The 23,207-nt window shown below is 53.7% G+C and overlaps 7 protein-coding genes across 7 annotated transcripts; 4 read left to right on the top strand and 3 right to left on the bottom strand.

Moving 5' to 3' along the window:
- Nucleotides 1–244: 244 nt before the first annotated feature.
- On the top strand, nt 245–1,900 carry HER10_EVM0010025 (eukaryotic translation initiation factor 3 subunit I). Its single transcript, XM_035479495.1, has 5 exons — nt 245–420; nt 565–1,045; nt 1,101–1,217; nt 1,270–1,494; nt 1,554–1,900. Exons 1-5 carry the CDS (start codon nt 371–373, stop codon nt 1,695–1,697), a joined length of 1,017 nt encoding a protein of 338 aa, XP_035338794.1. The 5' UTR covers nt 245–370; the 3' UTR covers nt 1,698–1,900.
- Nucleotides 1,901–3,585: 1,685 nt separating this feature from the next.
- Nucleotides 3,586–4,909, bottom strand: HER10_EVM0005361 (uncharacterized protein). Its single transcript, XM_035474982.1, has one exon. The coding sequence runs from the start codon at nt 4,563–4,565 to the stop codon at nt 3,753–3,755; it is 813 nt and encodes a 270-aa protein (XP_035338340.1). The 5' UTR covers nt 4,566–4,909; the 3' UTR covers nt 3,586–3,752.
- Nucleotides 4,910–5,390: 481 nt separating this feature from the next.
- Nucleotides 5,391–9,313, top strand: HER10_EVM0009248 (SNF2 family domain-containing protein). The gene is made up of 4 exons (XM_035478739.1): nt 5,391–5,650; nt 5,748–5,915; nt 5,991–8,963; nt 9,014–9,313. The coding sequence occupies exons 1-4, from the start codon at nt 5,567–5,569 to the stop codon at nt 9,146–9,148; spliced, it is 3,360 nt and encodes a 1,119-aa protein (XP_035338723.1). The 5' UTR covers nt 5,391–5,566; the 3' UTR covers nt 9,149–9,313.
- Nucleotides 9,314–11,187: 1,874 nt separating this feature from the next.
- HER10_EVM0006869 (WD domain-containing protein) lies at nt 11,188–14,071 on the top strand. Its single transcript, XM_035476442.1, has 3 exons — nt 11,188–11,497; nt 11,557–11,734; nt 11,799–14,071. Exons 1-3 carry the CDS (start codon nt 11,393–11,395, stop codon nt 13,334–13,336), a joined length of 1,821 nt encoding a protein of 606 aa, XP_035338499.1. The 5' UTR covers nt 11,188–11,392; the 3' UTR covers nt 13,337–14,071.
- On the bottom strand, nt 13,400–14,548 carry HER10_EVM0010383 (glycosyltransferase family 28 domain-containing protein). Its single transcript, XM_035479845.1, has 2 exons — nt 14,115–14,548; nt 13,400–14,003 (listed from the first exon to the last, which is right to left on the bottom strand). Exons 1-2 carry the CDS (start codon nt 14,434–14,436, stop codon nt 13,615–13,617), a joined length of 711 nt encoding a protein of 236 aa, XP_035338834.1. The 5' UTR covers nt 14,437–14,548; the 3' UTR covers nt 13,400–13,614.
- Nucleotides 14,549–14,869: 321 nt separating this feature from the next.
- Nucleotides 14,870–16,368, bottom strand: HER10_EVM0006590 (uncharacterized protein). The gene has a single exon (XM_035476172.1). It carries the CDS (start codon nt 16,014–16,016, stop codon nt 14,889–14,891), a length of 1,128 nt encoding a protein of 375 aa, XP_035338466.1. The 5' UTR covers nt 16,017–16,368; the 3' UTR covers nt 14,870–14,888.
- A 304-nt stretch (nt 16,369–16,672) lies between these two features.
- On the top strand, nt 16,673–22,836 carry HER10_EVM0011827 (uncharacterized protein). The gene is made up of 7 exons (XM_035483159.1): nt 16,673–16,902; nt 16,968–17,235; nt 17,291–17,353; nt 17,413–19,860; nt 19,937–20,694; nt 20,749–22,587; nt 22,650–22,836. The coding sequence occupies exons 1-7, from the start codon at nt 16,757–16,759 to the stop codon at nt 22,759–22,761; spliced, it is 5,634 nt and encodes a 1,877-aa protein (XP_035338953.1). The 5' UTR covers nt 16,673–16,756; the 3' UTR covers nt 22,762–22,836.
- Nucleotides 22,837–23,207: the final 371 nt, after the last annotated feature.

The raw sequence follows: 23,207 nt of genomic DNA, 5'->3' as shown, positions 1-23,207 counted from the left end.
GAGCTGTAAGCGCTGGCAGCGTCACACACCTGGGACGATTGACTCACCTTGCTGTAAGACTGTGCCACACCTACCTAGGTAGGTGGCCCACGCCCGTGCTAAGGTAAGCTGCCACTTGCGGCTTGCCTGAGGCGGCCAAAGACGGTAAGGCGGTGAATGGCCCTCACCTCAACCGGCAGAATGGTCGCGGGGAAAAAGTGCGCCCCACACACCAGAGCACCGAAACCCACAATGTCGAGGTGAAGGCAAAAATTCACGATTGACCCGACGACATCAGCCTTTTAAAGACCGACGTCCCCTGCCGCAACAACGTGCCCGTATACCAAGCCCCCGATATCGAGAACCGCATCACCTCCCGACATCAGACAATATGAGGCCCATTCTTTTGGCAGGCCACGAGCGTGCGCTCACCCAGATCAAGTACGTTTCTGCACCCCCCAAGCGCGAAATGTCCAATTCGAGGAGGGGGAAGCGAAGCGCCCAGGGCTATCTTCTCCCTCATCCCCCAACTCCCATACCACAGGAGGGGCTATGCATGCTAACCCGATGCGCCACCTCGAATAGGTACAACTCGGACGGTGACCTGATCTTCTCGACCGCCAAGGATCAACAGATTTGCGCCTGGTACGCACACAATGGCGAGCGTCTGGGAACCTACCACGGCCACGTCGGTGCCATCTGGACTGTCGACGTCGACCCCACCAGCACCCTGATCGCTTCCGGTTCCGCCGACAACACGATGAGACTTTGGGATGTCAAGTCTGGCAAGAACCTCAAGACCTGGGAGTTCCCTACCGCCGTCAAGCGCGTCGAGTTCAACGAAGACGGCACCAAGCTGCTCGGTGTCACGGAGAAGCGCATGGGTTACCTTTCCAACATCATCGTCGTCGACATCAACCCCGACCCCGAGGCCGAGCAGAGCGATGAGCGCGTCTTGACCATCGTTTGCGACGAGAGCAAGGCCACCGTTGCTGGCTTCAGCTACCTCACCAAGTACATTATCGCCGGTCACGAGGACGGTTCCGTGTCGCAGTACGATGCCAAGGTGGGTCTGGTCAGAGGGATATCATAAGGGGATTGTGAAGCTGACCATCGGCCAGAACGGTGACCTGATCTACAACGAGCCCGTTCACGAGCTCAACACGCCCATTACGGATCTCCAGTGGTCCCAGGACAGAACCTACTTCATCACCGCCTGCAAGGACAAGACGTCCAAGGTACATCCGACATGCCTGGCGATTCGCAAGACCAAATGCTGACATGATATAGCTCATCACCGCCAAGGACCTCGAGGTTCTCAAGACCTACACCGCTGATACCCCTCTTAACAGTGCCACCATTACACCCAAGAAGGACTTTGTCATCCTTGGAGGTGGTCAGGCCGCCATGGATGTCACCCGTACCTCGGCGAGACAAGGAAAGTTCGAGGCGAGATTCTACCACAAGGTCTTTGAAGACGAGGTTGGCAGAGTCCGTGGTCACTTCGGTCCCCTGGTAAGTCCCCCCTCTGAGCCCCTGATATCATGTTATGCCGGCGACTGACTTTCCTGAAGAACACCGTCGCTGCAGACCCTACCGGAAAGGGCTACGCAAGTGGTGGTGAGGACGGTTACGTCCGTGTCCACCAGTTCGACAAGGGCTACTTCGATTTCATGTACGAGGTCGAGCGGGAACGGAAGAACAGACAGGAGAACTAAGAAAGATTTGGGGAATTTCTGGTTTGGAAAAGAAAAACTTAAGAGCAAGGCCCCCCTTACTTTTTTCTTCTTTCGTCTTTCTTTTCGCGGCTTGCATTAGTACGGCGTTCTGGGAAATCTCTGGGGGGATGGTTAGATTTGGTTTTGTAAAAACCTAGGGCAGTCCGCGAAAACCAAAAGCGAAAAGTAAAAAGAAGCCTGGTAAAAAACGGATGATATCAAACTTTCATCCTCTCCGCGCTTTTGGGGCGGTGGGGAGAAGCCTCGAGGATGAGATGAACCAAAACGTAATGATGAGATTTCTGACAAGTTAGTACCATCAAATGAGAGTCATGATGATGTTCAAATCTGGTTCACTTGAATGGTGTTTTGTTTTCCTTAAGAATGTCGTATGTGTCTGTACTTTGTAGCAGGAGACTCTCTAGTGGTTGGTGAGGGGAGCACATGGGTACAAACATTCGCACGTTGTGGTTAGAAGTTACACAGCTCCCAGCAACTCTCCCAGCTCTCTACGATGTCCGAGATGTTCAAGAACATAAAAAGTACAAAAAGACATCGCTAACGTGCTTTCTGAAGGTCTTTTTGTCCGATACAGGCTCGAAAAACGCAAAAATGAAAGGGACGAGACTCGAACTCGCGCGGGTTGCCCCACCAGGAAACAGATGTTAAGCTAACCTTAACCTGGCGCCATAACCAACTCGGCCACCCTTCCGATGAAGGTTCCTCATCCGTTCAAGATTTAGGTAGCGCCGATCCCGCGCGTTTCCCGCGTTTGGTGGGGTTTTGCAGGCGCTGGCCCATAGGTATGGTGCCTGTCGAGCCATTAGCAGTGGTGGGTTTTCTCTTGCGTTCCCCTGTCGAACCCGTCACCCTGTTGACGGGCTCGGCCAAGGGGGCCTGTCTTCACGTGGCTTCCCTCTGACTTGGACAGGCTGATGAACCTCGGAGGAGAATGGGAGAGAGAGACACTGTGAGTGAGTTATAACGGTTTGCATTTTTCCTTTGACTTTTTCAGGTATTCGTATCTCCTTGGGTATGCAATGTGCGGAAACTAGGAATCAAACGAATTATTCTAGAAATCACCGAAGCTCCAACGTGTAGCTGGCCTGAAGCCTCTGGCACATTCTAAAGAATGTGGGGGGTCCTTTGAGCGATGGCTCTTTACGCATATTGGACATGTTAGCGCATTTGCAGTTGAGGGACTTTTTTTTTTTCGGGCCCATGCTGGGCGGGCTGGCACCCCGCCGGTCTGCGCGGGTGTTTGGACGACACGGGCACCACCTCATTGCTACTCGGAAAGTTGGGACGAAGCCCGAAGGGCATATTCCTGCGACCGACGGGATGTGATCCCTACTATGGTACGTGTGCTGTGTGTTGAAACATGTTTGAATGTACGACGATATGCACATCAGAAGAACAGCCCGAACTGAGAGGGTGCGCTGAAACCCTGAAACCTGAAACTTTATTCGGGGATATGTACGCACAATGCGAGTGAAGTCAACGTCATTCAGAGGGAGATAGAATAGACACAGTAGGCAAAGAGAGAGAAAATGTAAGCGACAATGAAAATATTTATGTCTTTGTGATTACCCCCGTGTTGATGGCGGCCGACCCTTTATCTTCCAAAAGGTCGTCGACATGAAACCGCCAACAAGTGACGGGGGAACAGATAGTATGATGAATATGTGTAGCTATGGGGTTCGTGAGACTAGCTAGCCGTCCCTTTCATTTGGCATCATCGCGAAAACAGTCCCCTAAAAACCATAACACCGCCCCATGCACCTTGGTTTAGTTAAAAACAAGAAACAAAACGGAAAACCAACGCCTCTCGTGAACACGCAATTCTCTAAATGCTTTGCGTGCAAGTTTCTTCCTCCCATATGCCTGCCCCCTTTCGATGCTCGCTCAGTCCCGTCGTCAAGACAATGATGTCCGTATAACCGTTAAACAGACAACTTCAGGAGGTGTAGTAGGACGCGTTCCGCTAACCCACCCCCAAAGTTGAACCGCTGTCGAAAGTGAAGAAAGTCGTGGAATGCTAGTCGGGCAAATGCACTATGTGTGCCTGCTACGCTTTGGTCCGCCGCCAAACATGTTCTTGTCCAGACTGCTGAGGTCGAATATCTCTGCAAAGTTGATCTTGCGCTTCGAGCCCGCGCCACGGCCGAGATTGCTTCCTTGTCTTGATGCTGAACGGGGCATGTTGGCGGGGTGTCGTGGTCTTGCTGTGCGCGTTGCGGGGTTTGTGTTTGTTGACGATGCGTCGTGTGTCCGAGAGTCTGAGAGGTCCAGGTTTGCGAGGTTCAGGTAGGCATCTTGTTGCTGAGGTTGAGGCGGCCAGGGGTGAGATGATTGAAAGGTGAAGGAGTCTGCCGTCGGTACCGTGACTGATATCGGTTCGCGTCCTTCTTGCTCCTCTTCCTCGATGGGCTGCGGGATGCTAGGGGGCGCCGAGTCCGTTCTTAGCTGGGATGAGAGTTGTGTGCTGCTGCTCGTCCTATTCAGTTCCGGAGAGGAAGCAGTTTCCGCCTTATCCGCCTCGTCGTCGCTTTCGGCGTTCTGTGAGCCCGCATCTCTGGCGCCGTCCAGCTTCTCGGTCGCCCAACTTCGGATCCTCCAGCCATCGCCGTCGCCCAGACCGATTCTCTCATTGTCGAGGAACGATAGCAGGTCGTCGAGGCAGTCTTGATAGCCGTCCATGCGGGCCTTGGATTGAGCGGCCGCAGAGGTCTTGTAGAGTTTCGTCACAGAGAGCGCGGCGGCCTTGAAGGCGTCGATGAGTTGCTCGGGGGAGTCATTTTGCGTCGGCTGCTTGGCGGCCGCTGAGGCGCCCGGGAGGGAGGTGTTCAAACTTCGCATAGAGTCCATGATGTTGTACTGTCAACGACCGAATCGCTGAAGAGAATCAATATCGAGTCAAAGGGTGGGAAAGATGAGTCCCGCACCTCTAGCGGTGAAATGTAGGTAAGTTGAGGTTGTCGGGTAAACAAATCTTGCAGTTGAAGCCGGAGTGGGGTCCAAACGGGGTCCCCCAGCGAAGTTAACTGTGTGGCGATAAGGTGCGAGATGGTGGTGGTAGTCCTTAAGTGCACCTAGCTGCACTACCTATCGAGGGTGTTCGGGCGGGCTCCCTTGGGCCGCAAAGAGTGAAAGAAGGAGATGCCGAAGACTTGGTGGTGGAGATAGTCAAACAAGCTGTGATGAGAAGATGCAGTTGCTTGACGGCGGAAGTGAAGCACTGAGGTCAGCTCGCCTTTGCCGCAGAGCACATGACACTGGACGGCGGTGCTAACCGACAGCCAACAGCAGCTTAACAGGGCCCAATTTACCTTGGATCTTAGGTGGCTTTGACGTTATCCCCTCCACCTATGGCCAGTGCGCTGGGTAGTCTTGGCCGGCTGACCCAGTTGTGCCAATCTTGGAGCGGGCGGTGGATCCTCCGACGTTTTCCCAAATTCCCATCTCCCGTCAGCACCGTGCCCCTGGCTGGCGAGCGCCCGAGAGGACACGGGATGGGGGGAAGGGTCGGAGGCTGCCTTCTTCCGGACCCGAGCCACGGGCGGCGCTAAACGTACCGGTACTGCTGCACTGATCGGGAATTGACACGGCGGAAACGCGCTAGTCCTGTTTGGAAATTGTCTTCTACAGCAGAGGGATCCCACCTTTCCTCCCATCATCTCTAAAAAACATCTACGGACCGTTCACCCTCACGCAGCAACAAAGCATTCGGCCATTTTTCTGAATGCTCCGCGACCGTTTGCATTGCGATATCACTTCGAGCATTTGAACTATACACACCCATCTGGAGCGCGCTGTCAAATCCGTAAGAAACGCGTGTAAGTCGCGTAAAGTGATTTACAGCCGTCAAGATGGCTCCTCGATCTCGAGCTGCCGCGGTCGATACCGACGCGTCAATGTCCGACGCTGCGGATGTCCACCCCGTGGAAGAGATGGTACGTTTCTCCTGCCATGATTATTCGCGTTGGTGTACTCCTAACGGAGCTCATGTTGCGGTTGAAACCTTTGGCCCATTTGCTGACGTGCAAGCAGGAAGTCGATGAGACGCCCGACTACACCGACTCAGACACCAATGCGAATACCACTGCTAGCAGTGTTGTCGGAGAGCCCCTCGGAGATGGTCGCAGGAAGCGATCCGAGGCCAACCAGCTCCGTCGCAGCATCTTTGGCAAGAAGCATGACAGACTAGGTGAATCAAAGGTATGCAAGGCGCAAACCACTCACCATTTCGAGCATAGGATCTTTCGGTGTATGCTAATCAATATTCGAAAATAGGAAGAAGACAGTATTCGCCGATTCCGATACTTGTTGGGTCTTACGGACCTCTTCCGCCACTTCATCGAGACGAACCCCAACCCCAAGATTCGCGAAATCATGACCGAAATCGATCGACAAAACGCCGAGGCATCAAAAAGCAAGAAGAAGGGCGCCCGCCAAGGTGGCGCCAGCAATGAACGAGTACGCCGGACCGAAGCTGAGGAGGATGCAGAGCTGCTTCGTGACGAGAAGCACGGTGGTTCTGCCGAGACGGTTTTCCGCGATTCACCCGCCTTTGTTCAAGGTCAGATGAGAGACTACCAGATTGCCGGTCTCAACTGGCTTATTTCTCTCCACGAAAATGGTATCTCTGGTATCCTCGCCGACGAGATGGGTCTCGGAAAGACACTGCAGACAATTTCCTTTTTGGGCTACCTCAGACACATCATGGACATCACTGGACCGCATATTGTCATCGTACCCAAGTCAACTCTGGATAACTGGAAGCGAGAGTTCGAGAGGTGGACTCCTGGGGTCAACGTCCTGGTGCTTCAGGGTGCCAAGGACGAGCGCCAGGCGCTTATCAATGATCGCCTGGTCAACGAGGACTTTGATGTCTGCATCACGAGTTACGAAATGGTCCTGCGCGAGAAGAGTCACCTGAAGAAGTTTGCATGGGAGTACATCATCATCGACGAGGCGCATCGTATCAAAAACGAGGAATCATCCTTGGCGCAGGTCATCCGTCTCTTCAACTCCCGAAACCGACTCCTCATTACCGGCACACCCCTCCAGAACAACCTGCATGAGTTATGGGCTCTGCTCAACTTCTTGTTGCCTGATGTCTTCGGCGACTCCGAGGCCTTTGACCAGTGGTTCTCTGGCAGAGAGCAAGACCAGGACACCGTCGTTCAGCAGCTTCACCGCGTTCTCAGACCATTCTTGCTCAGACGTGTCAAGGCAGACGTGGAGAAGAGCTTGCTGCCAAAGAAGGAAGTCAACGTCTACCTCGGCATGTCAGAAATGCAGATCAAGTGGTATCAGAAGATTCTTGAGAAGGACATTGACGCTGTCAACGGCGCCAACGGCAAGCGGGAGTCGAAGACCAGACTGCTCAACATTGTGATGCAGCTGCGCAAGTGCTGCAACCACCCCTACCTGTTTGAGGGTGCTGAGCCTGGGCCGCCCTACACCACCGACGAGCATCTTGTTTACAACGCTGGAAAGATGGCTGTTCTCGACAAGCTGTTGGCCAGAATGCAGAAGCAGGGAAGCAGAGTTCTCATCTTCTCACAGATGAGTCGTCTCTTAGATATCCTTGAGGACTACTGTGTGTTCAGAGAGTACAAGTACTGCCGTATCGATGGTGGAACAGCCCACGAGGATCGTATTGCTGCCATTGACGAGTACAACAAGCCCGGCTCTGAGAAGTTCATCTTCCTCCTTACGACCAGAGCTGGTGGTCTAGGTATCAACCTCACCACGGCCGACATTGTCGTTCTCTACGATAGTGATTGGAACCCTCAAGCCGATTTGCAGGCTATGGATCGAGCTCATCGTATCGGTCAAACCAAGCAAGTCGTGGTGTACCGTTTCGTTACGGACAATGCCATCGAAGAAAAGGTTCTGGAAAGAGCAGCCCAGAAGCTGCGTCTCGACCAGCTGGTCATTCAGCAAGGCCGGGCTCAAGTCGCAGCAAAGGCTGCAAACAACAAGGATGAGCTTCTCTCCATGATTCAACATGGTGCCGAGAAGGTGTTCCAAAGCAAGGGTGCCACCGGCACACTTGCCTCCAAGGGCACCGAGTTGGACGACGATGACATCGATAAGATTCTTTCCTCGGGCGAATCAAGAACGAAGGAGTTGAATGCCAAGTACGAGAAGCTTGGAATTGACGACTTGCAGAACTTTACATCCGAGTCAGCCTACACCTGGAACGGTGAAGATTTCAAGACGAACAAAAAGGAAATCGGCATGAACTGGATCAACCCCGCCAAGCGTGAGCGAAAGGAGCAGTCCTATTCCATGGACAAGTATTTCCGACAGGCCATGTACCCTCCCAAGGAGAAGGACACGAAGCCCAAGGCACCCAGAGCTCCGAAGCAAGTACCAGTCCACGACTATCAATTCTACCCTCCTAGATTGCGCGACCTTCAGGACCGAGAGACTGCTTTCTACCGCAAGGAGATTGGTTACAAGGTGCCGCTGTCTGACGGCGACGACGAGACCCTTGATGAGCGCGAGGCAGAGCGAGCCTTGGATCAACAGGAGATCGACGAGGCCACCGCACTCAACGAGGAGGAGCTGGAGGAGAAGCAGCGCCTGTCGCAGCAAGGCTTTGGAGAGTGGAACAGACGTGACTTCCAACAATTCATCAACGCGTCAGGCCGCTACGGCCGCAACGACTACGCAAACATTGCCGAAGATATTGACAACAAGACTGCCTCCGAGGTCAAGCAGTATGCCAAGGTCTTCTGGCAGCGATACACGGAAATTGCCGATTACAACAAGTACATCAAGGTGATTGAGGACGGCGAGGAGCGTATGCGCAAGATTGAGCACCAGAGAAAGCTGCTCCGCAAGAAGATGTCGCAATACCGCGTTCCCCTGCAGCAGCTCAAGATCAACTACTCCGTATCCACCACCAACAAGAAAGTTTATACCGAAGAGGAAGATCGGTTCTTGCTAGTCCTGCTCGATAAGTACGGCATTGATTCTGCTGGACTATACGAGAAGATGCGTGACGACATTGCGGAGAGCCCACTGTTCCGGTTCGACTGGTTCTTCCTTAGCAGGACGCCCGTCGAGCTGAGCCGTCGCTGCACTACTCTCCTCACTACCATTGTCAAGGAGTTTGAGGATGTTCACCCGACCAAAGGTGCTAATGGCGTCAACGGCAAGCTCAAGAGAGAGGCCGAGGATGAGGAGAACGACGAGGATAGCATCCTCGGTATGGCCCCTTCGAAGAAGAAGACCAAGAACGGCGTCAAGGTGAGTGCTAGACTGGTTGAATGAATGAACCTTGCTAACCACACAAATAGAACAAGGCTCTGGACAACGTCAAATCGGAGGTCGCAAGCAAGAACACATCTGCCGCGCCGTCGAGGGCGTCGAGTGTCGCCTCGAACAAGTCTGCCACCAATGCCAAGAGCAAAACCAAGGGCAAGAAGAAATAGACGCGGGCGAGTGAAGCTACATGAGCAAGATTAAGAATTGGTCTTTGGGTTGGGGATAACGGCTTTTCATGGCAGTGACTACGATAGATGGAGGCGTTTGGTCTGGCATAACCTTTGGTCGGTTATCTGGTAAGGAACCTCTTTGTATGACTTCCGCGATAGAGGGGACTGTGCCGTCTAGTGTTGGGGCATCATTAGTTCGGACAATACGAGAATAAAATGCATTCAAAAGATGGCCTTTTTCCGATGATGCGGTGTATGAAGGAAACATAGGATAATATCGTACCATGTCAGCTGACTTGGCTTCTTGCTACTTTCCGCCATTACATACTCGTCCCTTCAGGTCCATGACCTTTGATTCTAGGACACAATTGAGCCTTGTTCAAAAGGAAAGCTACTCAGTCGATGTTACTCGCTTCCCCACAGCCGAGTTATTCGCGTTGCGCCCCTCGACAATCTTGAGGGCCGCGAAATCGCTGGTCTCAGTTCATCACAATTAGACAGTTCTGTAGCACACTTCCATATTGCGGTTCTCCGTGACTATCTCTGGATCTCAATGGCGCCCATGCCGGCATCGAAGAGAACGAAAACCACCCATCGCCGCCGGACATCAGGAGGAGCCGGAAGTCCCTTGAGTACTAGGGAGGAAAATTGTATTGAATGACCTCGCCGGCGGGGAGAGCTCCTCGTACGTCGGTCAGCAGGCGCATTTAGTTTACTATAGCTTCTCCAACAAGGTGAAGATAGCATATAGTGAACCCTGATAGAGCCTGATAGAGGTTGTCGCAATCCCAAGTCTATCGCTGTGGCGGCGAGACTGGTGACCGTGGAAGAAGCGGCAGGCAAGTTTCGTATTACAGTCGGTGCTCTCTGTCTTGGGTTCTGAGCATCTTGGTGCGGGTGTCGGTTAGGGCATAGTAAGGTAGTAAGCAACTTCCTTAGAATAGGTATCTTCTCTAACGAGGTCGGGATGCGGTCTATTTAGACGGCATCAAGAGCTACACGGGCGCCATTGATTGGCTGGGTGACTATTGGATTTCTTATGTGTTTTACACAGCAGTCTGTCTCATTGATATACGTGTAAATGTTTGTAGCTGATGAGGATTTAGGACCTGTGGTAAATACTGCATCGGCCTGCTATAACAAAGTGCTCAAGCTTGAAGAATCAATCTTACAGTGGCAACATTATTTTGTGAACAAAGTGAATGTATGGACCGCTATTGTAAGCATTCTTAGTTTGGCTGGTAATCTTGTCAAGAGTTCGTGACTTTGTGGTTGCTTTTAGTTGAGACCTCTGAGCATCATTGGGATGTGTGTGGTCTTTGATGTGTGACGCAACTTATTCAATAGAATACAAAAATACCAACTAGTCTTTCATGTACTCAGGATGCAATGCCAAAAAGACTCGTACCGTTTAGTGTAAGCAACTGGCAAAAGACAGAAAAAAACACAAAAAAATGAGACGCGATCCGTGGGACTCGAACCCACAGCCTTCCGATTAAAAGTCGGACGCTCTGACCAAATTGAGCTAGGAAAGCGACGACTTTTGTTGAATTTTCGGAGTTATTTGGCTCACTATGTACCCTTAGCTGGGAGTGGGGTTGCTGAACACACCACGTCAGTTTCCGACCCATGCCAAGTGAGCCCCGGCCCATTTCAGTCTGGGCTCTTTCTCACCGTTCAGCAAATATTTGCGCGACTTGATGTGTATCAAGCAAGCTGAGTAGATAACCTATTGGTTTCTGATACAGATGCCTGGAAGACAAACGTACTGCACACGACGTGTATGTATCATGTAAGATATATTCAGGTGAACGATTATGCACATCAGCTCCCACCCCAGTTGATGCCTGTTGATGCACTCTTGATTTATCTCCTAAATAATCGTAGTTTTAGGCAGGCAATCGCAATACTTGTAGATATGAGAATATCAACAACATCGCTAGACAATAGCCGCGTCAGACTGTGAGTGGTTGGCTGGCGTAAGATGAACCTGGAACGTCATTCCTGCCCCGCAGTAGCAACAATAGCACTAGCACTGCCCCTCCATCCCGGATCGACATCCCAGCTCCAGGTCCAGGTTCCCACTCGACACTGTCGACCGCCATTGTGGTGCCTGGCTAGAAAGCTGAACCCCGACGCAACTCACGCACCCCAAGACTCTTGATTGTTTCATCATCTTTGCTCGGTGCTTTAGGGAATTCTATTCGCATTGCATACCAGCGTATTTGGAGTTCACACATCATGTCTGTCACCATCGAAAAGATCTTGGCTGCTTCGCCCGCTACGCAGCGTGGCCAGCCGACACAGCTCTCCACAGACAACAAAGGAGAGCGCATTGCCTACGCTGTTAGTCCCAACTGTACCTCTCGACGAACAATGCCTCAGCTAACAATGCATTCCCGCAGGCCGGCAAATCCATCTTCCTCCGGTCCATCGACAACCCTTCCGTTTGCAAGCAATACACCGGCCACACAGCGGCAACGAGCGTCGCCCGGTTCTCTCCCAGCGGCTTCTACGTCGCCAGTGGAGATGTGTCTGGATCCGTGAGAGTTTGGGACGCCGTTGAGGCCGAGAACACAAAGGGTACGGCATAACACCTTCATACCACAGTCGGCTGTCTTTCAGTCGGTGCTGACTGCATTACCAGGCGAATACCACATCATCTCGGGGCGCATCAACGACATTGGCTGGGACGGCGACTCCCAGCGCATCATCGCCGTGGGTGACGGCAAGGAGCGCTTCGGTCATTGCATCACGGCAGACAGCGGCAACTCTGTCGGAGAGATCAGCGGCCACTCCAAGGTCGTCAACTCAGTCGCGGTGCGGCAACAGCGTCCGCTGCGGGCAGCGACCGTCTCTGATGACAGCTCCCTGTGCTTCCTGCACGGCGCGCCTTTCAAGTTCAACTCGAAGAACGCCAACGCCCACAAGGGCTTCGTCTTTGGAACTGCCTTCTCGCCCGATGGCAGCCAGCTCGTAACGGTCGGTGCCGACAGGCGCATTCAGCTCTACGACGGTAAGACGGGCGAGCCTACGAAGTCGATTGGCGAGGGAGAACACACTGGCAGTATCTTTGCCGTTTCATGGTCTCAGGATGGCACCAAGTTTGTCACAGCAAGCGCCGACCAGTCTGTCAAGCTCTGGGATGTGGAGTCGGGCAAGGCTACACAGACGTGGAAGTTTGGGGACGGCGTCAGCATCGGCGACCAGCAAGTTGGCGTTGTGTTCCCCCACGGCAGAACCGACGGCCTGATTATAAGCTTGAACTTGAACGGCGACTTGATCTACCTCAATGAGGGCAGCGACAAGCCTAGCAAGATTGTTCAGGGCCACAACAAGAGCATCACGGCATTGGGCGCGTCGTCTGATGGCAAGGGGCAGACGCTGTGGAGCGGTAGCTTCGACGGGCGGGTTTGCCAGTGGGATGTTGCCACTGGCACTGGCTCGGTGGTCGACGGACAAGCGCACACAAATCAAGTCACCCAGTTCAGCGCCGAGGCGGGACAGACGTACAGTGTTGGGTGGGACGACCACTTGAGGATAGTTGACGAGTCAGCCAACACGTTCGCGGGCGAGGCCCTCAAGCTTGCTGCGCAGCCCAAGGGTGTGGCGGCCACGGATGGAAAGGTGTACGTGGCCACCATTGAGGGTGTCGATGTCTACCAAAAGGGTCAGCTTCTCTCCGAGAACCGCCTTGGATTCACTCCTGGCGCTGTGGCTGCCTTCGGTTCGACGGTGGCCGTGGGATCTGGCAACTCTGTCAAGATCTACACTGCGGACGGGTCAGGCAAGCTCTCCGAGACAAAGTCGGTCGACAAGTCGACGGCTCTCATTTCTTGCCTGTCCTTCTCCAAGGACGGCCAGTACCTCGCCGCAGGCAACCAGATCGGCAAGATCGTCGCCTACAAGACTGCCGACTGGGAGGTTGCGACGGACCGTTGGTCTGCGCACACGGCGAGGGTTACGTGCATCAGCTGGAACGATGCGGCAACGCACGCCGTCTCTGGAGCTCTGGACACCAACGTTTGCGTGTGGAGTCTGGCCAAGCCTGGTAGCCGTGTCAAGGCACTCAACGCTCACAAGGATGGTGTCAACGGTGTTGCGTGGGTTGAGGGTGGCAGCAAGATTGCGAGTGCCGGAGGCGATGCCGCGATCAAGGTTTGGACCGTCGCTGGGCTGCAATAGCTGGTCTTGGCCGACAGTTTTGTAGGTGTTTTCAATAGGCGATGAATGAATAAATGAAAAGCGGCATGTTGTTATCTCGACGACGATGAACGCCGTTCGACTTTGGGTATCTCTTGTCTAAGGGGGAAGCTTGTTGCTACATTGTTCATGCCATGCACCCCACTTCGACCGTCCTCTCTCCTACAACCTCATAGAGTATTCGTCATAGTACTCTCCTCAATCTTTTCCAACCAAGATTCCTCTGGGAATGTAAAAGGCTTCCAGTTTTGATAAGACTCCTAGCCCATCGTCATCTGCGCCACCTCCTCCCGCTGAACCTCCTTTCCAGCACCGCCGCCGTCAGATGTCTCCGGCGCAGCAGCAGCAGGACCAGGTTCATCAGCGTAGCGGTTCATAAGCGCGCCGCTGACCTGCCAGACATCCACGTCCACCGGAGCCGCTCCCGTCGTCGCGACAGGGTGAGGCCGGTACTGCTGCTCAGTCTTATCGAGCTGCAGGGCCAGCTGCTCCAGAGCCCACGCGATGTCGCCGAGGCGGCCCCAGATCCCGTAGCCCTGGCGCTGGATCTCTTCGGCGAGCTCTACCTGGTGGTTGTCCTTTAGGGTTGGGTTGGGGACCACTACGAGGGGGACGCTGACGCGCATTCCGTCGAGGATGGTTCCCGTGCCTGGAAATATCTCGAATCAGCTTACACATGCACACACATTTAAATTCGTATAGGCGGATACATATACTGAAGAGCATCGAGTCACAACGCGAAGGATGATCCCCAGCTTACCTGCATGACAAATGACCACGCCAGCCTCCCGCACACCTGTCTGCGCTCTACACTTGACCATCTCGGTGGTCAGGTCATCGACAAAGTCAAAGGCGGTGAGTTCGATTCCCGGGTACTGATTCAAAAGCGGAGGTAGCATCTGGCGGGAAAATTCTGCGTAGTCCTTGCCGCATTGGAGTGTGAGGTGCGTGTAGCGATTCGAGGTGACATGGTCCAGGAAGGCGGCGGAGAGGACTTCAGTAAGGAGCTGGGTGAAGCGGGCTGTTGCGCCTACTGTTACGAGACAGTGGCGCTCGAGGGGCGTGGCTGGTTTCGCGGCCATGATGTGGTTGCGGCGTACCGTTGTGCTGAGCGTCGATGAGAGACGCGGTCTTTTGTGGTCGAGGTTGGGATGTTTATAAAGAGAGGTCTGTATGAGTGGATGACGATTTGAGGTTGTGTTGAAGCTCTCACGGAAAGTCACTTCTACAGGCACGGGCACCAAAAGGCACCTTCTACTGCCTTGGGTGACATTCGGCCGCTGTGGCACAGCCGATTGGTCGTAGGACGGGCTACCAGATCGGGTGTTGTAGCGGCCGCTGGCCTCCAAAAAGGCGGGATCTACGCCGTGGCCAGGAAGCTAGGGCCGTCCCTGGCTACCCGTCTAGCTGGGAACCCTTAATCTGTACCAAAACCAGCCAAGCTTGCATCGTTGAGGTCCAAGGCATTTCCAACTTCACACGTTCCTTTGCAATCGTTTAGATTCATCTATGGGGTATCTATCTTACTGCCATCCTACCCTCTAGCCTCTTGCTTCGATTCTACCTTGGTGTACTGATTGTCTGCCTTCTGAAATCTCCAAAATGGCTCGACACCCATCTCTTGGAATCTCTTCTTCTCGTACACCTTCGTTACCCCCCAGCTACTCACAAACATGACCACTACGATTCCAATTATACATACGCCGGCGATGAGTGGCGCAAGAATCGAAAAGACTGTGAAGCCATAACTCACACTTTGGAACGCGCTGTCACCAACGAGTCTGTCCGTGGCTAAGCCGACCTGCATCGCTGTTAAGACGATGACAACATAACCGAGCATCGCCGCCAGCGTTGCAAAGTTGTCCCGAATCAAATCTTCGTACACGGCATGGGAGACTACCTTGGAATACCCCCGGAGCAGGTATCCCAGGCGGACGCGGTAAATCTTGTTCAGCCGACTGAGACGAAGCTCGCCGTACCAGTACCGGGGGTTGACGGACGCATAACAATGGTTCTGTGCGATCTGGGCCGATATTGCCTTCCATTGGTACCAGTTCATCCGATCCGGGAGCAGGCCTCTTTCGACGGCTATGCGGAAATCGCTCTCGTACGCGATGAGGGCTGTGTAAGTGAAGAGGAAACCGAGCGCGCAGGAGACAAGCTGCTGCTTCCGTGGATCAGACTGATTGCCCGAGGCTTCGACCAAGTTGGCGGCCCAGAAGTCTGGGCTCAGCAGCCACCGTGGCATTGGCTTGACGAAGATTCGATTCTTGGCCCAGACGAGATGCAGTTCGGGATTCTCTGTGATGTGGATCTCGCGCGATATCGTCTGGTAATGGAGAGGCCGAGGCGGCATTGGACGGCCGCAGATCCAGAGAAGATCCTGGACATCGTTGAGTCGTCGGACGAGCAGCTCTTGTTCCAGAAACTCAATGTCGTCGGCTTGCGGCACGGTGATGTGATCGTGCTTGGTTCGGCTCGTTGCCGGTAGCAGATCGCTCCAGTCCCTTGGCTCCTGCACTGTCACTGCGGGATTGACGGCGTCATCGAGAACCCGGACAGTAAAGGGCACAGACGACTTGTCCATGGTGCGACTCGAGAAGCTTGACATGTGGACGGCGAATGTTGCTTTATGCTGGTCTTCGGCGTTGGCTGGTCCCATAACTTTCGGTCCCGACGCTCTTCCCTGATCTTGGCGAGAGATATCACGGTCCTCCGAGGCGCAGTCTATCAGACGGTCACTATCGGGAAGCGGGATGTTGGTGACAGGCCGTTCTTGCTTGCAGAAGCGCCCGCAATGAAAACAACTCCAACGGTGGTAAAAGCCCGACCGAAAATAGCCAACGGCGTGATTAAAAACCTTTCCAACAAGCCCAATTTGGCTGGTAAAAAAGAGTAGGCAACGAGATTCCAAGGGGCCCAACAGTGGCGGTCCCCTGTCATTTTAAGATGACTTGATTGCCTAGAGCCTTCCCGCCTGCAGCAAGCAAACCGTGTTGAGATTCCGAATACAGACGAACCCGAACTCGCTACTGCAGCGTGAGACGAGTTGCTTACTTGTGGGACAGCGCTACAAAATTAGAGGTGGCTTTGGTTCAGCTGAAAGACACTATTGGCGCAGTCGGACGATCGTTGGCATCGCAGGATTACAATGCATGGGGGTGGCTGACACCGCTAAGGTCGTTTCGGGCCGCCCAGTTGCAGGGAAGGGGGCTTATTAGCATTTTGGACCCCAAAGTGGCAGCCCTGTCAGGCTATGCTTATTACGCCGGTGCCTAGCTCCGTGGTCGGTTCGTATTCAAAGCTTGTTGATCCCCAGTTTCTCGGAAGTCGCGGTTGCGTTTGTCGTTTTGTCAGGTTCGTTTCGTTGTGTATGTTTCTTCGCAGCAAGTGGTCACCATCATGTCTATCCGCCGCACGGGAACGAGGAGGGTGCCTCACGGCGCAACTGGGGCTCCGAAGCCCAAGACGACGTATCAGACGGTCCAGCAGGGCTTCAGGGAATTGTACAATCCTCAGAAGGAGACTGGGTCTGCCATTGATGTTGAGTATGTCTCGATCTGCTTAGGTTGTGAGTTATGGTGGTATTTCGAGAGTCTAACACAATCGATAGCGTCGTCTTTGTACCTGGACTAGGTGCCCATCCGGAGGACAGTTGGAAGTCGGAAGCGGGCTTCAACTGGGCAACCGGAATCTATGAGGGCATTACGAAAAGCTCGTCTGAATCTGCTAGCAAAAAGGATGGCCTGGCGAGGGACTTCCCCAAGGCTCGCATACTTTTGTACCAGTATGAATCAGCATGGGTTGGGGATCTCAAAGTCAAGACTTTCTTGAGAGACATTGCTAAATCAATGCTGGAAGGGCTGCAAGCGAATCGTGAAGTAGGTTGATTGTGCTGAAGTCTGAATCGCGAGCTTGATCTAATCTGAGATTTAGAAAATAAGAGATCGCCCCATTGTCTTTATCGGACACAGCATGGGAGGCCTGGTTATTGCAAAGGTAAGAATCCGGCTACAAATTCAATCAATGAAGTGAGTCGAAGCTTACGGAATGTCAAGGCTATCACACTTGCAGCAGAAACATACAGGGAAATCTTCCCCAGGCTGTTTGAGTGCATCGCTGGATGCGCTTTCTTTGGAACGCCGTTCGGCGGTGCTCAAGTTGCCGCCATCGCCTCCATGCTGGGTAGTATCGGTGAACAACTTGGGTACACCAAGTCGTCGGCGTTGGTGGATATGATGAAGCCCGGAGACGAGAGCTTGAACGAGCTCCGAGGCGACTTGCTGCGGTTAGCTGCCAAAATGAGCACGCACGTCCAGCTCTTTTGCTTCTACGAGAATCACCCAACGGACTTTACCCAAGCAAAGCTAGGCCCAACCATGTCGAAAATCGCAAAGACGGTTGTTTCCAAGAAGCTGCAAGACTTCGTGTCTAGAGAGTCGGCGACATTACCTGGAATCCAGGAGATGGGTCTTGCCGCCAACCATCGAGATCTTGTAAAGTTTAGCGACTTCAAGGACCCCCGGTACCAACTCGTCAGAGAGCCGCTTAAGAGACTCATTCATGGCGCCAACCTGGTCGCCAAAAATAGACTCAACTCAACCCGCGGATTCGAGCCAGAGGTTGTCAACAATGTCATGGAGTTGTTGAACGGCGGCCAGGTCTCGAAGAAGCGCAAAATGCTTGCGCCTCAGTTCCCACCATCGATCTGGATTCCCAAGGCGGAGGCATACTTGGAGTGGTTAAAAGAGGACCACGAAGCGGGGAGCGCGACACAAAAGCACAGAGGACAGGCACTGTACGTCCGCGGTCCAGAGGGAAGAGGAAAGACGCGAGCGACTATGGCGGCCCTCCAGGACATCGACAACATCATCTCAGCCGACGAAAAGGTGAACCACGGGCGAGGAGCCGCCCTCGTTGCGTACTTCTTCTGCGATCCGTCTTCGGACTTTTTGACTGCTGAGGACTTACTGAAGTCGCTGGTGCGGCAGCTCATCGGCCAGCAAGCCACCTTGTCTGTGTACGCGAAGCACTTTGTGAAGAAGAAGGGCGAAGACTCGTCAAAAACATCGGCGAATCTCACGGTGGAGAACCTGTGGCAGACTCTTCAGGATATTCTTACAGACGAGTTTATCGGTCGCAGAGTCTACTTCGTCATCAACAACTTGCACGTTCTGCCTGAAGATGCCGAGTCAACTGTCAAGTTGATGCGGTTCCTCAACGCTGAGCTGCAAGAACTCAAGACAGAGGACGACAAGCGAGTGCCTACCAGATGGTTTCTCACAAGTAGAGAAGTCCATCACGTGGAAGACTCGTTGAAGGTGGACGGAATCCAACTCATCGATCTCGAGGACGACAAGTACTGCGACCAGGTTCAGCGGGAGCTGCGCAAGGCAGCACAGGAGAAGGTGCAAAAACTCGGCAAGGACAAGGAATACAACAAGGCGCTCACATACTATGCGAGCAGTCTGATTGGGAAGAGGGCATCCAACAGTCAATGGATCAAGCTTTCCTGCATGCAGCTTGCGGAGCTCCCTAAAGCAGAAAGTGATCTCAAAATTAGACACATGCTTGAGGGTATGCCTCAGGAGCTTAAGGCTCTCTTGGACGCTGCGTGGGCGCAAATCTTTAAATCCAACGAAAAGGAGACCGACAAGATCAAGGAGCTGCTGCGGACACTCGTTTTGACGTTTGAAGAGCCTACCGAGGATGAGCTTGTTGTTTTGGCGGGCTTCCCTGCCACGGAAGCGGGAAAGGCCGAGCTTCAAGATTTGGTGAAGAAGTGTAGGCCGTTGTTGACGGTGACGAGAAGCGGCAAGTCTGAAAATACTATTGGCTTTATGGACAGGGTCGTCAAAGAACATCTTCTGGAAAAGGAGACGTCTAGAAAGACGCTCGGCATGTCGAATGACGAGAACAAGTGGCAGCAGGGCATCATTGCGCTCCGGTGCTTGGCGCACATCAAGGATGCATTCAACTTCCCTGAGGAAGTGAAGCCTGTTGTGGAGGCTCAGGAGGAAAACGAAGAGGCAGAGACCCAGTCTACCAAGGACGAGGACGAGGAGAGTGAAGGATCTGAAGCAGACGGGGAGGAGAGCGCCGCCACTGGTTCTGAGCAAGACGATTCGGACAGCGACACGGACTGGGACGACGATGAATCTACCTACGGCTATCAAGACGACGAGGCCGAAGAGGCGAGAGTATTGGCCGAGAAGGTGCTGCCTTACCCCATCAAGCACTGGCTGCACCACGCCAGCAGAGCTACACTGGAGATTGCGGAGGATCTCAGCGAAGATGAGTTTTGGAAGAACCCCGAGTCTTTAATTCGGTACCGGTGGCTCGTCGTCTACATGTCCATGACGAAAGTGCTCGATGACTTCGAAGCCAAGGAGTTGACTGCTTTGCATATCGCCGCTGCGGTCGGATTCAAGCAGCTTGTCTCCGCGCTCATCCAGAACGGCCATGAGCACGAGATCAACAAGAGGGACAATCTCGTCAATACTCCTGTGAGGCTGAATCCTGCCCTATTTTTGAACGAATGCCAGCTCGGAAAATTTGACTCGTTACTAACATTCGTCGCAGCTTCATCTCGCCGCATACATTGGCAGACCCAACATCGTGGACGAGCTTCTCAAAAGAGGCGCCAATATCGACGATGGTATCGATATCGGCGAGCAGACCCCGCTACACATGGCCGCATTTGCTGGCCACGTCAAAGTCATGGAAAAGCTCATCAAGAGGGGCGCGAATGCCAACGCTATCGCCAGTGATGTCGGCCCAGTCATGAATGCCGCCATTTCTTCCGGTAGTCCAGATGCCGTCAAGCTACTCGTCGAGAAGCAGGTTTCGCTATCCGTCGAGGACGAGAACATCGACTCACCTCTGGCGTTGGCTGGTCTCCACGCAGACCTGTCCATGTTTGAATACCTCACGCAAACCTATGCTGAAAAGCTCCCGGCCAAAGAGTTTGACAAGGCCTTCATCAAAGCTGCCGTTTCTGGCAGAGTGGACGTGTTCAATAAGTTACTGACTTACTCTCACCCCCAAGAGTGCTTCCAGACTGCGCTGAAGGTGGCGGCAGAGGAGGAGAACTGGGGCATTGTCATGATCCTTCTGGAGCAGCGCAGAGGCCTCGACTGCAATGATCTCTTCCTTAGTGCGGCAACTACGGCGGAGCATCAAGACAAAGTCTTGGAGGCCGTCTGGAAATACACCAACGGAAACATCAGACCGGAGATTCTCAACGAGAGTCTGTATGAGGCTACTGATCTCGAGAAGGAGTCCACAGTCAGGTTGCTGATTGATGACTTCAAAGTCAACCCTAACGCGACTGGAGAATAGTAAGCAACCTAACCTACTACATCGTTGTGGAGGACCAGACTAACGACGTTCAGTTACGGGACTGCCTTGACTGCCGCAGCATATGATGGCACCCTAAAAATCGTCGAATTGCTGCTGGACAGAGGTGCCGATGTCGACGCACCCAACGGATGGGCTCTTCAGGCCGCCGCTGCGGAGGGCCACTACGACGTGGTCGAGGAGCTTCTCAACCGAGGTGCCGATGTCAACGATCTTACCACAAACGAGAACTTCCCACAAGGAACGGCTCTACAGGTCGCTTGCGAATCGGGTAAGGTGGAAATTGTCACACTCTTGCTTGAGCGTGGCGCCAACCCCGACCTTGGCACTGGAGAAGATACCTGCCCGATCATCGCCGCTGCCATGAAAGGAGAACAGGCGATTCTCGAGCTCCTTGTCAAAGCCAAGGCCGAAGTCAACGTCTTTGGAGGCTGGGACAACTCGACAGTCTTGATCAACGCCGTCATCAACCTTCCCGTCGAGTCACTGCCCGTTCTTGTGGATGCGGGTGCCGACGTCAACCTGGCTGACCAGGAGGCTGACACGCCCTTGATTGTTGCTGCGCGTGAGGGAGATGCGGATAGCGTAAGGTTCCTCTTGGATAATGGCGCCGACATATTCCACGTCAACAACGACAACGAAAACGCCCTCCAATCAGCCATACAATATGGTGACGATGAGGACTGCACAGAAGTGCTGGTGGAACGCGTCTCGGAACTTATGGCAGCTTTGAGCAAGGCTATGAAGAATGGTAACACGGCCGTGACCGAAGTGATCCGCAGCGCTACTATCGCACACCAGGGTCTCAACTACGACGACGACGAGGATGCAAAGTCGGTACAGAGTCAAGATGACAGGCAGCCAACGAGCTCTGAGGCCAAAGACGACGTCTTCGACGAAGACAATGACAAGGGCAGCGATGAAGACACCCCTCGGACAGAGTCATTCCCCAACAGCGCCAAGAGAGTCGACGAAGCAGCGTCCGAGGAAAGCGCTTATCGGCCCGTGAGAGAGCTATCCGAGGAGCTCGAGGCCGCCCTCGTCACCCAGGTCTCGTTGCTTCAAAACTTCACCTCCCCACCGCCCCGGCCAGAAAAGGTGCCGGAGCGAGAGCAACCCGTGGAGATGCCGCCAACGACGATTGCGGAACTGCCCTCCCAGCGCAGGTACTCCCAGCAAATACAGCTGGAGGAGCAGCTGGGCCACTACGAATTCGACCAGCTCACCCGCATGGACTCCTACTCGAAGCCCGCCTTTGTCAAGCAGCCGACGCTGCAGTGGGCCACGCAAGCCGAGAGCCTGCCCGCCAGCGAACCGCTCCTCTCGCCCGGCCAGGCCCCGATCCGACGGAAGCCGGCGCCCAACACGACGACGTTCGGCGCATCGTACACCCAAAACGCCTCACCCGCGCCGTCAAACGTGTCAAACAGCCAATTCTCACCACCGGCGCCGTCGGCTGCGCTCCGTAGGGCGAGTATGGACCAGCGCCCTTCGTACCAGAACTCCACCTCGTACCCGGGAGCGCCTACGTACCAGGGAGGAGCGGGATACGCCGCCAGTCAGACGCACCTCGCTTCTGCTTCGCAACCCCCGCCGGCCGCATCCGCGGCCAACCTTGGCCGGATGTCGGTGGACTACCACGCCCCATACGACCCGTCGTCGTTTGACAGACCGACGCACAGCCCGGGGACAACGCCGCCGCAAAAGACGCAGCCGTTCCCGGATCTGCCGTTCCAGCCGCCGGGTGCGTGGCAGAATAGCCCGCCTCTTGCGGGTAGTCAACAGCAGCAGTCATATTTTGGTCCGATGAGTGGATCGCCGCCTCAGCAGCAGCAGCAGCAGCAGCAACAGGAGTGGGTTGGTCAGGATGGAAGGTGAGTTTCCTCTCAATACTAAAGCCCGTTGTGTACGATGGCAAAGCTAACATTTCGCGCAGCAGACCTGATATGAAATCCCATCGCTCCTCTTTCTTGGGGATGAAGAACACATTGGACAAAGCGAAGCAGTTCAGCACGGGGATCATGAACCGGAGACCGTCAGGATTTTGAGTGGCATGATACATTTAAGGGTACAATGTGATGGAGTGATACTGTTTGAGATACGCAAGGAGTTAACGATACCATAATGAAATTTTTAATATGATCGTCAAAGTATTGTTCGTGAAATCGGGCGTGGAAGATGATCCAATGCGTTCCAGTTGACCTAGCGGCAAAATTCGAGAAGTATTGACATAAAAGAGACTATTTGTTCGTTTGGAACTGGCCATTAATGATGACAGTATAACAGATCACAAACTGAATTCAATGAACATGCGCTGTATCCGCCCGAATGAGAAAAAAAAGAATAATAATTGATGCTTTCGTATTATCTAGCTACCTGAAACTAAATGGCGTTCTTGACGAATCCAGATGCTGAAATATTAAATATTCTCAAGGCGCATGCTTGAATCGACTTACACTGCCTGTGGCGCCGGCGACCTCACATGGACCCACAC

Source organism: Colletotrichum scovillei (genome assembly GCF_011075155.1).
Source record: "Colletotrichum scovillei strain TJNH1 chromosome Unknown Contig00001, whole genome shotgun sequence".
Taxonomy (NCBI): domain Eukaryota; kingdom Fungi; phylum Ascomycota; class Sordariomycetes; order Glomerellales; family Glomerellaceae; genus Colletotrichum; species Colletotrichum scovillei.
This window is presented reverse-complemented; position numbering and strand designations above follow the sequence as displayed.

Coding starts and splice junctions, on each gene's coding strand:
- HER10_EVM0010025 (XM_035479495.1), top strand. CDS start 371: ATGAGGCCCATTCTTTTGGCAGGCCACGAGCGTGCGCTCACCCAGATC. Junction 421..564: donor CGTGCGCTCACCCAGATCAA/GTACGTTTCTGC, acceptor CACCTCGAATAG/GTACAACTCGGACGGTGACC. Junction 1,495..1,553: donor GTGGTCACTTCGGTCCCCTG/GTAAGTCCCCCC, acceptor ACTTTCCTGAAG/AACACCGTCGCTGCAGACCC.
- HER10_EVM0005361 (XM_035474982.1), bottom strand. CDS start 4,565: ATGGACTCTATGCGAAGTTTGAACACCTCCCTCCCGGGCGCCTCAGCG.
- HER10_EVM0009248 (XM_035478739.1), top strand. CDS start 5,567: ATGGCTCCTCGATCTCGAGCTGCCGCGGTCGATACCGACGCGTCAATG. Junction 5,651..5,747: donor TCCACCCCGTGGAAGAGATG/GTACGTTTCTCC, acceptor ACGTGCAAGCAG/GAAGTCGATGAGACGCCCGA. Junction 5,916..5,990: donor ACAGACTAGGTGAATCAAAG/GTATGCAAGGCG, acceptor ATTCGAAAATAG/GAAGAAGACAGTATTCGCCG.
- HER10_EVM0006869 (XM_035476442.1), top strand. CDS start 11,393: ATGTCTGTCACCATCGAAAAGATCTTGGCTGCTTCGCCCGCTACGCAG. Junction 11,498..11,556: donor GAGAGCGCATTGCCTACGCT/GTTAGTCCCAAC, acceptor GCATTCCCGCAG/GCCGGCAAATCCATCTTCCT. Junction 11,735..11,798: donor TGAGGCCGAGAACACAAAGG/GTACGGCATAAC, acceptor CTGCATTACCAG/GCGAATACCACATCATCTCG.
- HER10_EVM0010383 (XM_035479845.1), bottom strand. CDS start 14,436: ATGGCCGCGAAACCAGCCACGCCCCTCGAGCGCCACTGTCTCGTAACA. Junction 14,004..14,114: donor CGTGGTCATTTGTCATGCAG/GTAAGCTGGGGA, acceptor AGATATTTCCAG/GCACGGGAACCATCCTCGAC.
- HER10_EVM0006590 (XM_035476172.1), bottom strand. CDS start 16,016: ATGGGACCAGCCAACGCCGAAGACCAGCATAAAGCAACATTCGCCGTC.
- HER10_EVM0011827 (XM_035483159.1), top strand. CDS start 16,757: ATGTCTATCCGCCGCACGGGAACGAGGAGGGTGCCTCACGGCGCAACT. Junction 16,903..16,967: donor GGGTCTGCCATTGATGTTGA/GTATGTCTCGAT, acceptor CACAATCGATAG/CGTCGTCTTTGTACCTGGAC. Junction 17,236..17,290: donor GGCTGCAAGCGAATCGTGAA/GTAGGTTGATTG, acceptor TCTGAGATTTAG/AAAATAAGAGATCGCCCCAT.